This window comes from Corapipo altera, unplaced genomic scaffold (genome assembly GCF_003945725.1).
Source record: "Corapipo altera isolate COAL_440 unplaced genomic scaffold, ASM394572v1 151, whole genome shotgun sequence".
Lineage (NCBI taxonomy): Eukaryota > Metazoa > Chordata > Aves > Passeriformes > Pipridae > Corapipo > Corapipo altera.
Window position 1 is genome coordinate 304,420 of NW_020884976.1, and position 11,911 is coordinate 316,330.

At 54.5% G+C, this 11,911-nt stretch overlaps 1 protein-coding gene across 2 annotated transcripts; it reads right to left on the minus strand.

The window, feature by feature from the left end:
* Nucleotides 1-6,260: 6,260 nt before the first annotated feature.
* SLC7A4 (solute carrier family 7 member 4) lies at nt 6,261-11,890 on the minus strand. Of its 2 annotated transcripts, XM_027665442.1 has the most exons (5): nt 11,827-11,890; nt 9,586-10,635; nt 8,789-9,465; nt 8,026-8,134; nt 6,261-7,936 (listed from the first exon to the last, which is right to left on the minus strand). In XM_027665442.1, exons 2-5 carry the CDS (start codon nt 10,565-10,567, stop codon nt 7,743-7,745), a joined length of 1,962 nt encoding a protein of 653 aa, XP_027521243.1. In that variant the 5' UTR covers nt 10,568-10,635; nt 11,827-11,890; the 3' UTR covers nt 6,261-7,742. The 2 variants fall into 2 exon arrangements, with proteins under 2 accessions (XP_027521243.1, XP_027521244.1); XM_027665443.1 differs by lacking the exon at nt 11,827-11,890 and having other exon boundaries at nt 9,586-11,082.
* Between the last annotated feature and the right edge of the window lie 21 nt (nt 11,891-11,911).

Here is an 11,911-nt window from a genome sequence, read left to right on the forward strand (position 1 = left end):
TCTCCCTACTCCTGGTCTCACCCTGCAGCTGTGCTCCAATTCTCTCTACTTCCAGCACTGTCTGTGATGGGCGCACACTCAGAAAGGAAGATACTGAATTTTTTCTCTTCCATGCCACACCTCGTGCTGTCTGCCAGATCCATGTTCTCCCTGGATTGTGTCTTTCGTGCAAAATTCAACATCCTCTCCATCCACTCCCTTACAACCCTCAATCCTCACACATCTCACCCGCTATAGCTTCCTCCTTGAACGTCCTCCATGTCTTCAGTGGGCTTCTCTGGCTCGCAAGAAAGAAAACAACCTTAATCCTCATCGCTTGTGGCCATCAGCTGTTCACTTGGCATCCTTCCCAGTTTCATTCTGCTTTTTTTCCTCATGTTTACCTTTGGATGCTGCAGTTTCTGCTTGTCTCCACTCCTGTCTGCCTCACCTCCTGTTCCTTTCACAGTCCAACGGTTCTCCCAAGTCTGGTATTCAAGCCTGGCAATGGTTTCCTTTTCTGGAAATGAGGGTTGAACCCTCATTTCTTTCCTGCCCCATTGGGAACTTGCAGAACACTTGCTGAGGAAACCTATTCTGATTTCCAGGGGCTCTGGGAGGGGTTAAAGAGAGCAGAGCTGGCTGCTCTGCCAGCAGAACCAGCTGGTGGGAGGCTGTGGGAGCTGCCTGGTGCTCATGTTGGATTTCAGGCTCTGTTAGGCTGGAGAAGGAGCTGGGCGGCCACAGCTGCATGCAGGAGCAGCAGCCCCCAGCTTTGGCATGGCGATTGGATTTTCAGTCTTTGCTATGTTGGCAACCCGAGGTCAGAGAACACAGATGATTCGCTGGCAGGTTCTGCTTTGGGTTTGTGGTAAATGAGGTAGAAAAAGAAATAATATGTTGTAGTTCTAATTGCCTAGAGGTAATAGAGACAGTTGCAGAGAAATACTTGAACTAACTCAATCTTCCTTTTAAACTTAATACTTTTAACTCTTAAACTGTTTGGTTTCATGTGTTTTTTTCTTCAGGAAAATTTTTGGAACAGCAATAGCAGAAAACACTGGATTAAAGAAACTTAAAATCAACTAGAACCATTTCCATAGTCAAGGGCAGCTGCCTTGGCCAAAGGCTTGGAGGTGGAAATTGTTTTCACTCCTGTTTTTAAACTCTGAGAGCTCATATGAAGCTCGTCTGTTTAAACAAGTGGGAATGCCATGATGTGCTCCAACAACAAGGCTGTTGGCCTTGTGCCTGTCCAAGAGCCATCAATGACCCAGGATCATACAGACCTTGGAACTAAGAGAGAAGAATCATCCAGTGTGTTGACATATTGCATTTCTCTGTTTCTAGTTTTTCCTTTTTTAGAGTCAAAATTACTATAATGGATGTTTTGAATTATTTTATTTCTAACTGATAAATGAATACAGAAATTGTTTTGTAGTCTATATACAGTTCTTATTCTATTAAAATTTTACTCATTAAAATAAGAAACATTTTTTCCAGCCTCTCAGGCTGAAAGGGGCTACTGAGGTTAGTGGTTAGTGGTGAGTTGGCAGTGCTGGGTTAATGATTGGACTTGATCTCAGAGGTGTTTTCCAACCTAAATGATTCTGCGATTCTATAAGATTTATCTTTATTTGAAAATAATGCTATGATTTATCTAGTGAAGTTTGTCCAATAAATTTGTAAATCATTTTATAGTTGCATATCCAATAAATCAAGCCCGTACCTTGGACTCACATCTGTCTGTCCACACCATTTGGAGGGGTCTCTTGCATGTTGTCAGGTCTGTAAATCTGGGCTGTCTCTGTCAGAATCATCCTGCTACCCCCTCGATCTCCAGATGAAAACTGCATGTATTGAACATAGAAGCTTTATGGGCCTTGATTTAAATCAGTGTAAGTACTTATGTTTTAAAATACTTGCTCACCATTTATTGTTTCTGTTATGTCCTTTGCCCCTAGTCCTTCCTGTGCTGTCCAAAGAAGAGATGCAAATTAAAATCCTATGAGAAAATACACCAAGGACACCAAGGAGAAGATCCACTTGGCTCTGCCTTGACACACATGGATTCATTAGTCACTGAAGTCAGAGCTGGGTGGTTTTAGGCTCAATAAACCTATCAACATACCATTTAGGAACCTAAAAACACCACAGGGCGATGTCCCTGGATGTTGAGCATCCAGTTCTCCTGTGGGTTTGATGAGATCAGGAGGTGGCTGAGGGAAAAGGAGCGCATGCCTGCTCCGTGCACAGGTGGGATCTGCCCTCCGTAAGGGCTGCTGGGAGAAGTGGGAGCAGGCAGACAGAGCAGGTTTTGTGTGGGAAGTTGGAGGGATTTGGTGTGCTTTGGCAGCTGCTGCAAAAGGTTGTGAGGAATTAACATGGAGAGTTACACTGAGAACTGTAGTTCTGTTATACCAGTTATTCCCAATTTTGCTGGTGATCTCCCCTGCTGGAATTCCAGTTCCTCTTTCCACAAACTCAGTTGTGTTCTCTTTAAGTTGCAATAACTCAACAGAATATTTTTTGAGTCCCCTGTTCATGAGGGACTCAATGGTTCCAGTACTGAGCCTTTTTTTTTGGTCCAAGTGTCAATTCCATATTTTTCCTTTTTATTTTCTTTACGTAAATTGCCAGGTAGCAGTTGGATGCCTCTTGAAGGTGCTAAAGCACACCAGCACTGCTGCCTCTTTCCAGGCTCCTCTCTCCATTAAAGCACAGAGGTTACACAAATCCGTATTGATTGCCACTAATGGTATTTTTTCCTGAATTCTTGAGCAGCTCTCACTTTGCTCAGTGGCCTTTTGAGGCCTTGACTCTCCTTGCTGCCCATCACTTCTCAGAATATCTGCCAGCTTGTTTTGCTGCAGCACTCTGGGACTGCTCCAGCTGCCTGTTTCTGGAAAATGAGCATTATTACTCCAGGGAAGCTCACTGCCTGATTCCACGTGAAACTCCTCTGGTGTAAGTTACATAGGTGATCACAAAGTTTTAGCTGTAGAAGCTACTAACAAGTGTGTTTGGAGTCAGGGCTGGGCAGCAATCCTGCAGTGTGGCTCCAGCTGCTCCCCACACACAGAAAAGGGTTTTTTTGTGCTTTCCGAGCATTTTTCTTGAGGACTTTCATGTCCTTTAGGATATCAAGCATGCTGCCATGCCCAGAGGTGCCTTGGCTCTTGTCCCAGCAAGGATTGAAACCCACAGTGCTACCCTAAAATGCTTTCAGTCTAGCAAGGGAAGCATGGGATCATGAGAAATCAGGCATCCTGGCTCCAGAGGAACTACTCACTGCAGCCCCTTCCCTCTGATGGATGACTGATGTTTCCTAACCTCAGGCCAAGCTGTCATTGTCTCAAGAAGTGTTTCTGATCTCTTGCCTAAATCTCCCTCATGACAGTTGCAGTCTGTTGCTTCATGCCGTGTCTCCTGTGCACATGGGGAAGATTTGTTCTCCTTTTATAGAATCTGTAAGGTTGGAAAAGACTTCTAAGATCACTGAGACCGGTGTCTGCAGTTTTGTGTCTGCGTGGTGTGTTACATGTGGAGAAATGGGCTTTTCCTTCTTTGCTCCCAAAGTGGATGCATCTGCTGTTGGAACCGAGTCTGCCACTGGGACAGGCCCGCACATTCCTGCTCCTTAGAAAGTGTGGTGAGACAGAGAAGAGCCATGGCCCCAGAGCAGCCTGGCTGCCGGGACTGCTGAGACACAGTACAAAAATTCCTGGAATGATTTGTGGACCCTTGTGCTTGAGCACCTGCGCGTCGTGGAGGGATGAGGGGAAAACAAGACCATCGTGGTCTGTGCCATCTTTTAATGCTCTGCCATTCCCCGGCCGGCAGTAGGAACAAGATACACCGCTGCTGGTAGCGTGATGCTTACCTCATCCTGAGGCTGTGTCTGCAGGAGGAGGAGGAGCAGGAGGAGGAGGAGGGGAGAATAGCAGGGATAATGAGAGGATTACTTACAGCCAGCCTCACTGAGCCGCTAGTCAGTGCTGCTTTCAGAGCCGGGGGGGAGCGGGGAGGGATAGTTTAGGAATGTGAGGATGGGAAGTGGTTTAATTAGGACATGGAGCTGCTCTGTCCTGAGCGCCAGTCCACCACTCCCTTCCAGTGCTCGGGGCTCCCCTCCTCCTCCCTCCAGCACAGACAGGGCTCAGCTATGCAAGTGCATCAGTGACTGCTTACTCCCCTGTGACTCCTGCTCCCCTGTGCTTCCCCATGCAAGAGCCCGGGACCCCTGCGGGTCCCGCTGCCCAGTGATCCCTGCAGCTCCCACGGCTCCCATCCCCGGGGCTGTGTGGGCAGCAGCAGTGATCCTGTGTGCTGAAGCCTCTGAAATCATCATGAGCTCAGTTCTTATGGCCATCCCTGGAGCATCTCTGAGTTGCACCCAGGGACGAGGCTGAGGGCCATGGGCTCAGTCACTCACTGCCATTTAAAGGGGTGGGTGGCAGCCCCAGCATCGATTTTCTCTCTAGTACAAATCCCATGTTATTCCCCTCTGGATTTGCATTTCTCCTTGTCTCCTTGCACCTGCCTTATGGGACAGGGCACAAAAAACCAGCATTGCCCTGGTAGCTACTCTCCCAGTCTTCTCAGACCAGCAGCATCACTGGCAAGGCTCAGCCATCCTCAGCTGCTGCCTACCCACTCCCACGCTGTCCATGGGGATTATCATCCAGGGCTCACATTAACCCTCTTAGCCCAGCTGGAACATGTGTGCCAGAGCTGCTCCTGCCCCATGGCCCCTAAAGCCTTTCTCAGTTCCCAGAGCCCCAGCACCAGCCACTCCAGCACTGGCCTGCATACTTCCCTGTAGCTCTGGCATTAGATTGATTTCCTGCAGCCTGATTACACCATTGCCCAGAAAACAGGACTTTATTTCTATTTTTAAGCTAATTTGGAGAAAGGTACTGCTCTGGAAAACAGGTGTATGATCAGCCACAGTGAAGCAGTGGCTGCTTGAAATGGAGTTCTGGGAGCTGCACATGGGGATGGTTTAGTTTTAAATCTGTTTGGAATTGGAGGTACAACTTGGGGAGATGATGTTTTCTCTCACATTACAGGCTGCCATCTTAAAGCCCTGCTGATGCTGTTTAGTTTGGATTTATTTTTTTCCCTGTGGATACAATTTTTAGGAACAAATCCCTGTTGGAGAGCTGCTGGGGTGCCAGTGGCTGCTGTCACCCCCCTTTTTTTCTGTGTGCATTAATGAGTAGTCAGTTAAAAATCGATTTGTACACATTTTGTGCAGGGCATGTTACTGCAGTAGGATGGTGTATGACACATGAACCGACCAATTTTGTAATACTGTTTAAAAAAAAACAACACAAAAGTGTGCTCAAGAGGCCCCACTGGCCTCCCAGGCACCTGGGAATTACGCTTCAATCCTTTAATTCCCCGCCAGTCCCCTGTCCCCATGCTGGCTTTGTGTGCTGTGGCCTAACAGTGGTTTCTGTGCATTTTTACAAATGAACGATTTCAAATAGATTAAATATCGATGGTTGAAAGGCTCTTTAACAACTCTCTGGTCTTTGTCAGCTTAAAAGGCTGACTGAGAACCCTGCTGGCAGAGCCCAGCCCTGGCAATATGACTGCCATTGACTTTCCTCCACCAGGGAAGGATTAAAGTGCTGTGACCCTCATCCCATCCTGCTCTGTGAGAACCTTCCTGCCCTCCCCCAGCCCCACGCCAGGTTCCCTTCTCCTGTTGTATCCCTGTGGTTCTTTCTACTCGCCTTTATCCAGCTGACAATGGACTTACTGCTGAGATTAAAACCCGAGTTTCTAAGGAGGGTTCAGCCTCTGCCTCCCCAGGTGTCTGCTGAACACTTGCTTTTTTAATGAAGAAGGACTTTGTTATCTCAGGAAAGAAACTTCTCTAGAGAAGAGCAGTGGTGGGATATCCGTAGGTTATCTGTTAATTCCTATTAATTGCACAAATTGTCCCATCCCTTTGGCTTTAGTTACCCTGTCCCGCTGCTGCTCAGCATTGTCCTTGCTGCTCACAGGGGAGTCAGGCCCATCCGGGTGAGTATCAGTGTATTTGTGTACTGTAACGCTTAAGTCCCAGCCTATCCCAGCCCTGTGGGGTCCTGGTTTCTGAGGGTCTGTCTGAAGCCTGTCCTCGTGACTGGAACCCCCGTGGCAGCAGGGTGGCAGTGGGCAGCACAACCCACCCTTTCCCCACGTTTTTAGGGGGCTTTCCTGAGCATCGGTTGGGGAGCAGCTTCCCACCAGGAGTCTTGGGGACACAGAGCACAACAAGCCAGAGCCATCGCAGAACCAGTGTTTATGAGGGTGACCGAGTCAGCCAGTACTCACAAGCCACGAAACAGAGGTGCCAAACAGGGCCGCAGCACAGTGGGGCCGTGCTGCTCCGGTGGCAGCAGCGCAAGGGTGAGGCGGGACATGGAGCAGCGCCGGCAGACAGAGGGGTTCACCAGGGGCCAGCATATCCTACTGAGAATCCCCACAGCCTCTCTAGGCCCCTCCAGGGACTGGTCAGTGAGAAGCAATGGACCAGCCTGCCCACAGTCCCTGGTTCCTCACAGGATGCAGAGGATGAAAATGGAGCAAGGTGTCCATGATGCAGGGCCTGGCAGGTCAGCTCCACTGACTTCCAAAACATGCTGAAACCCTTCTCCTTTAGCCCAGCCATGGGCAAATTAGCCAGGAGTGGCTGCAACAGTGTTGCTGGGGACCCTCCATGACACTCTTGTAGCTGGAGTGACCCTAGAACATGGGGATGATCACTGGGGAGGGAGCAACACTGAAAAGCACCTGCTGAGCCCGTCCCTGCTGAGCCCGTCCCAAGCCCCAGAGAGCCTGGGAGGGGCATCATGGGGGGCTGAGCCCCTCGTGGTGGGGCGGGTGGTGCTGCTGGGGCACAGCAAAAGTGGAGAACCAGCTCCAGGCATATCAGGGATGCTGCTGGGGACCTCCATCGACAAGGCAACACATCTGGGATCCTGAGCACCCACAGCCCGCTCAGGGCTGGGGCAGGAGCCTGGCTATGGCATTACGTTCCAGCGGGCATGGCCCCCAGCTCCCCCCAAAACGGGCAGTTCCAGCAGCTGGGAAGATGCAGTTGAATTGCTGCTGTGCCAGCCTCCACTGGCTTTCCTGGGCCACCCACTCTGGCCATGTCCCTTCTCTACCTCCTCCACCATCGCCCCCTCAGTCCCAACCCTTGAGGAGAGCAGCCCTGGGGATGGGGATGGCAGGAATGGCAGGGATGGTAGGGATGCTTGTGGGGAGGCCCCTTGCCTCCTTCTGAAGAGACTCTGAGGGAGGCAGAGGGGCTCCGCAGGAGGAAAGGGGGCTGCAGTCAGAGCTGCAGACAGGATGAGAGCCAGGATAGGCAGCGCTGGGCTTCCTGTCCCAGTCCCCAGGGAACCTCTGCATCCCAGGCTGCATGGATGTGCCAGTGGACAGGAGGTGTGCTGCACAGTGCCAGCGTGCACTCGGGGAGAGGTGACAAGGACACACCTCCTTGTGAGTAGGGCAGGCACTGGGCTGAGACCCAATTCCTGAGTGCAGGGGATGGGGAGGGAGGGAGCCGGCCCCTCCACGCTCTGTGGGGAGCGTGTGGTAAGGGTGAGCATCCTCATCCTCTCCAGATGGAGCCCCACACCCAGGGCAGCCCTGGTGGCTCTGCTGTCATAGGGACCAGGAGGAGGGGAATGGGTCTCTGGCCTCACTGTGGGAGGGGGTTCCGATGCTCCCATCACCAGGTGCCCCCATCCCCTGGGGTGTCATCTCTTGCAGTCATCGGTGTTGGTGTCCGGGAGACCAGCAGTGGGCTGGGAGCTGGGCTGGACCGGCTGCACCCTCTCCTCCAGGCTGCCGCTGGGGAACACCACATAGCGGGCGCTGAGGCGCTGGGGCCGCAGCTCCCGCAGGTTCTCCTTGCTGTGCCACATGCCGTAGCTGAAGTAGACGAGCAGGCCTGCAGGGGGGACAGGAACAGCAGCGGCTCCAGCACAGCCTGGCTACTGGCACAGTCCTGGCTGGCATCCCAGCAGCTGGATTACTCACCTAAGAGCAGCCAGACTGCAAAGCGGAGCCACGTCATGTAGCTGAGCTTCAGCATCAGGTAGATGTTGAGAACGATGCTCAGCGCCGGGGAGAGGGGCACCAGGGGGATCTGTGGGAGGAAAGGAGCCAGTGGGGCTGAGACCTGCAGGACCACATTTCTCATCCTTAAAATCATAAAGACAAAAGGCAGCACTGGTAAACATGGGAGACAAAGGGACTGTCACCCTGGAATTTCTAGAAGTGGCACTTTTTTTTAAGGGAGCCAGGAGCTGGGAGCAAGGCTGACAGGGTTGGCACAGAACCAAACTTCTGGTGTGATCCAGAGCCAATGTGGTCATTGCTGGAGAAGCCAGGGCAGGGGTATGGCAGGGAGGTGGTGTCACCACTGCTGTTACCATCCACATGGCTGCACTAACCACATAGGGCTCAGACGGGCTGAAAACAGGAGACAGTGGCACAGAAGGCACAGAACAGGTTTGGAGGCTGAAGAGGAGCTCCATCACATAGCTGAAGGGCAGCCAAAGTAAGGAGTCCTTCTCCTTACTTTCTGGGGTTGTGGGGATGCAGAGGAGGGAGGCCAGGGTGGGCAGGAGTGATCCCATGGGGTGGACATAGAGCTGCTGGCGATGTCCTCTCCTGGGGACCAGTGACCACACAGAGTAACAATGCAGGCTATTCCTGGGGCCCCTGTAGGCCCATCAGAGCTGCTCCAACCACCCCGACCCCTGCAGAGAGATTGTCCCTGCCTGGGCCCCAGGCATACCTGGAAGGTCTGGGTGCTGTGCTGCTGCTCGTGTGCCCAGATGAGGAGAAGGCTGAGCAGGAAGCCCAGGCTGAAGAGGACCAGCAGCAGGCAGTAGCTCCAGGTGGGCAGGTGGAGGTGAGTGTTGCCAAAGACCAAGATGGAGCAGAGGCAGATGGCAGACACCATCAGGATCACCACGGCCACTGTGACCACCTCACCTGGGTAGAAGTCGCTGAGGAACTCCAGGTAGGGCTCAAATGCTGCCTTCAGCTGCCCTGGCTCCCGTTGCTGTTTGTTCTTGTCCCTGTCCACCAGCTGTAGCTTGTCGGAGAAGGACTCGTACTCCTTCAGCTCACCACTGGATGGACCCTCGTGGGGCTCGGGGTTGGGCCGGCCACCAGCTGCCGGTGCAGGGACATCCACTTTCTGCTGCTGGAAGCGCAGGACAATGATGCTTGCAGCCACAAAGGTGTAGGCCAGCAGCGTGCCAATGGACAGGAACTGCACCAGGGCTTCCAGGTCGAAGACAAGGGCCAGCAGAGCCATGAGCAGCCCGAAGACCACAATGCCAACAACGGGCACCTGTGTGCGGGGGTGCACTCGGGAGAAGATCTGAAAGAAGAGCCCGTCCTCAGCCATGGCATAGACGATGCGTGGCAGGGAGAAGAGGTTGCTCAACAGAACCGTGTTCATTGCTGAGGGACAGGCAGAAGAAGGAAGACCCCATCAGACCCAAACCCAAACTGGCTGGGGGGTGTTCCCAGCCGCCATGGTGAGCGGGGCAGGCAGCTCCCACCGCCACTGCCTGTACTCACCACAGATGGAGCCAGCGGCCACCAGAAACCCTGCCCAGGCATAGCCCCTCCTGTAGAATGCATCAGCCAGGGCAGAGTCAGGGTCCAGCGAGTGCCAGGGCACCATCAGTGTCAGCACAACTGACACCAGGATGTAGGCGCCGGTGGCCAGTCCCAAGGAGAAAGCGATGGCCCTGGGGACAGCCCTCTGTGGGTTCCTGGCCTCTTCGCTGGAGGCTGCGATGACGTCGAAGCCCACAAAGGCATAGAAGCAGGTGGCTGTGCCAGCCATGATACCTGACAGCCCGTATGGGGCGAAGCCGCCCTCCTGGGTGCTCCAGTTCTTGGGCTGTGCAAGGACAAAGCCCATGATGAGGATGAAGAGGATGACGCCCATGCTGATAGCCGAGAAGACATGGTTGAGCCAGGAGGATACTTTGGCCCCAAAGGAGATGAAGGCAGTGGCTACCAGCAGGATGGCGGCTGCCAGGAAGTCTGGGTAGTGGGCCAGGAATGGCACCTCCCAGGCACCCACATGGGTCTCGGTGAAGTTCTTGATCTTGTGGTTGAAGATCGAGTCCAGATAGCCACTCCAGGCCCTGGCCACTGCGGCCCCCCCGATCATGTACTCCAGCAGCACATTCCAGCCGATGAGGAAGGCCCAGATCTCACCCACGGACACGTAGGTGAACATGTAGGCAGAGCCTGTCTTGGGCACACGGGCTCCAAACTCAGCGTAGCAGAGAGCAGCCAGGAGTGAGGCAAAGCCAGCAATGATGAAGGAGACAACGACAGCGGGGCCAGCGATCTCCTTGGCCACAGTACCTGTGAGGACATACAGCCCGGAGCCCACCATGCCCCCAATGCCCAGCAGCGTCAAGTCGATGGTGGAAAGGCATCTGTTGAAGGATGTCTCCATCATGTCATCCTCCAGGGTCTTCACTCGGTTGAGTTTCTGGCAGAAGCGGGTCAGGTCGGTGGAGCGGGGCAGCCATCTCGCCATCGTGGAGGCAGTGGGCCCTGCCTTCGGCAGAGTGAGAGGTCCTCAGCAGTGAGACCCTGCCTGGAGACCTGGCAGAGGGGCAGGAAGGGGTGAGCATCCCCTTGGCAGGGAGGTATCAGGTTCTGGGGACAGGGTAGAAGAACCACTGGGCACATTCCAGGTGTCCCTCACACCTCAGCCAGTGTGGGCCTCAGTATGGAGCACATCTTCCTCCAGGGTGGTGGCACAGGACAGGGACCTGTGCCTGTGTGCAAGGTGGGAAGGAAATCACACCACTCTCAGGGCAGCATTTCCCAGTTAAAGCCAAAACCAGTCTGCTCTGGCCCTGATGAAGGTTTCCTTGCTGCTTCTCCTCCACCTTATCCAATATCTACCTGATCTTCTCCCTGGTGTGCTGGGAACCCACCAAGGGGGCATGCAGAGTCTCCCTCCTCCCAGGATCCCACTGATGCCCCAGGGAAAGCCCAGACAGGCTGCAGGGGCTGCAACAGGAAGTCCAGAGCAGCTCCAGCGAGGACGTGCGAGTCCCCTGACAGACCAGGAAACAGCAGCATCAGGGATCAGCCAGGCTGGCAGCTTGCCACCATGCCAGTTGGAGGACACAGCTCTGGGGACCTTAAGGTGCTGCTTCCTGACTGCTCCACAGGGCAGTCGGTGACTTTGGGGATGCTCTCCCCTCCCAGCCGCCCTCTCCTGCATGCCAGGAGATGTGTCCCCCTCCATCCCCAAACCACAGGTCCTGCTTGGAGGGCTGGTGCAGCCCCGCTCCATAGGTCCACCTGTCCCAGAGGCCAAAAGGTCCTGGAAAGGCCAATGGGAGATGACGGAATGACACTGGCCCATGAGGACAACAGGCACAATCTATGCTGGCTGAGATTCCCCAGCCCTGCACACCTGGGTACCCGCGACTGGAGGGGTTGGCAGCACCGGGATCCCCAACCCCAACACCCCCAACAGGCGCAGCACACCCACTGGGCAACGGAGCATCCCCGGGGCTCGGGGTGTGGCCGCGGGTGGGAATCCTCGGGTTGGGGGGTGATCGCGGGTGGGGGACCCCTGGCCCGAGAAGGAGGGTGTGGGGGGGGTTCCGGATTCATCCTGGGCGGCGAGAGGCGATAGTTTCGCCCCTGCTCAGCCCCACCGCGATGCCGGTCCCGGGCGGCGCCGAGCCCCGCTCCCGATCCCGGCCGCGCTCCCACGGGACGCTCCCCACGGTCCCGATGCCAGCCCGGCTCCCGGTGCCAGCGGGCCCCGCTCACCTGCGGGCGCGGGCAGGGCCCCGCGCGGCTCCGCTCCGGCCCCGGCCCACCTGCACCGCCGCCGCCGCCGCCCGGCTCCGCCTCC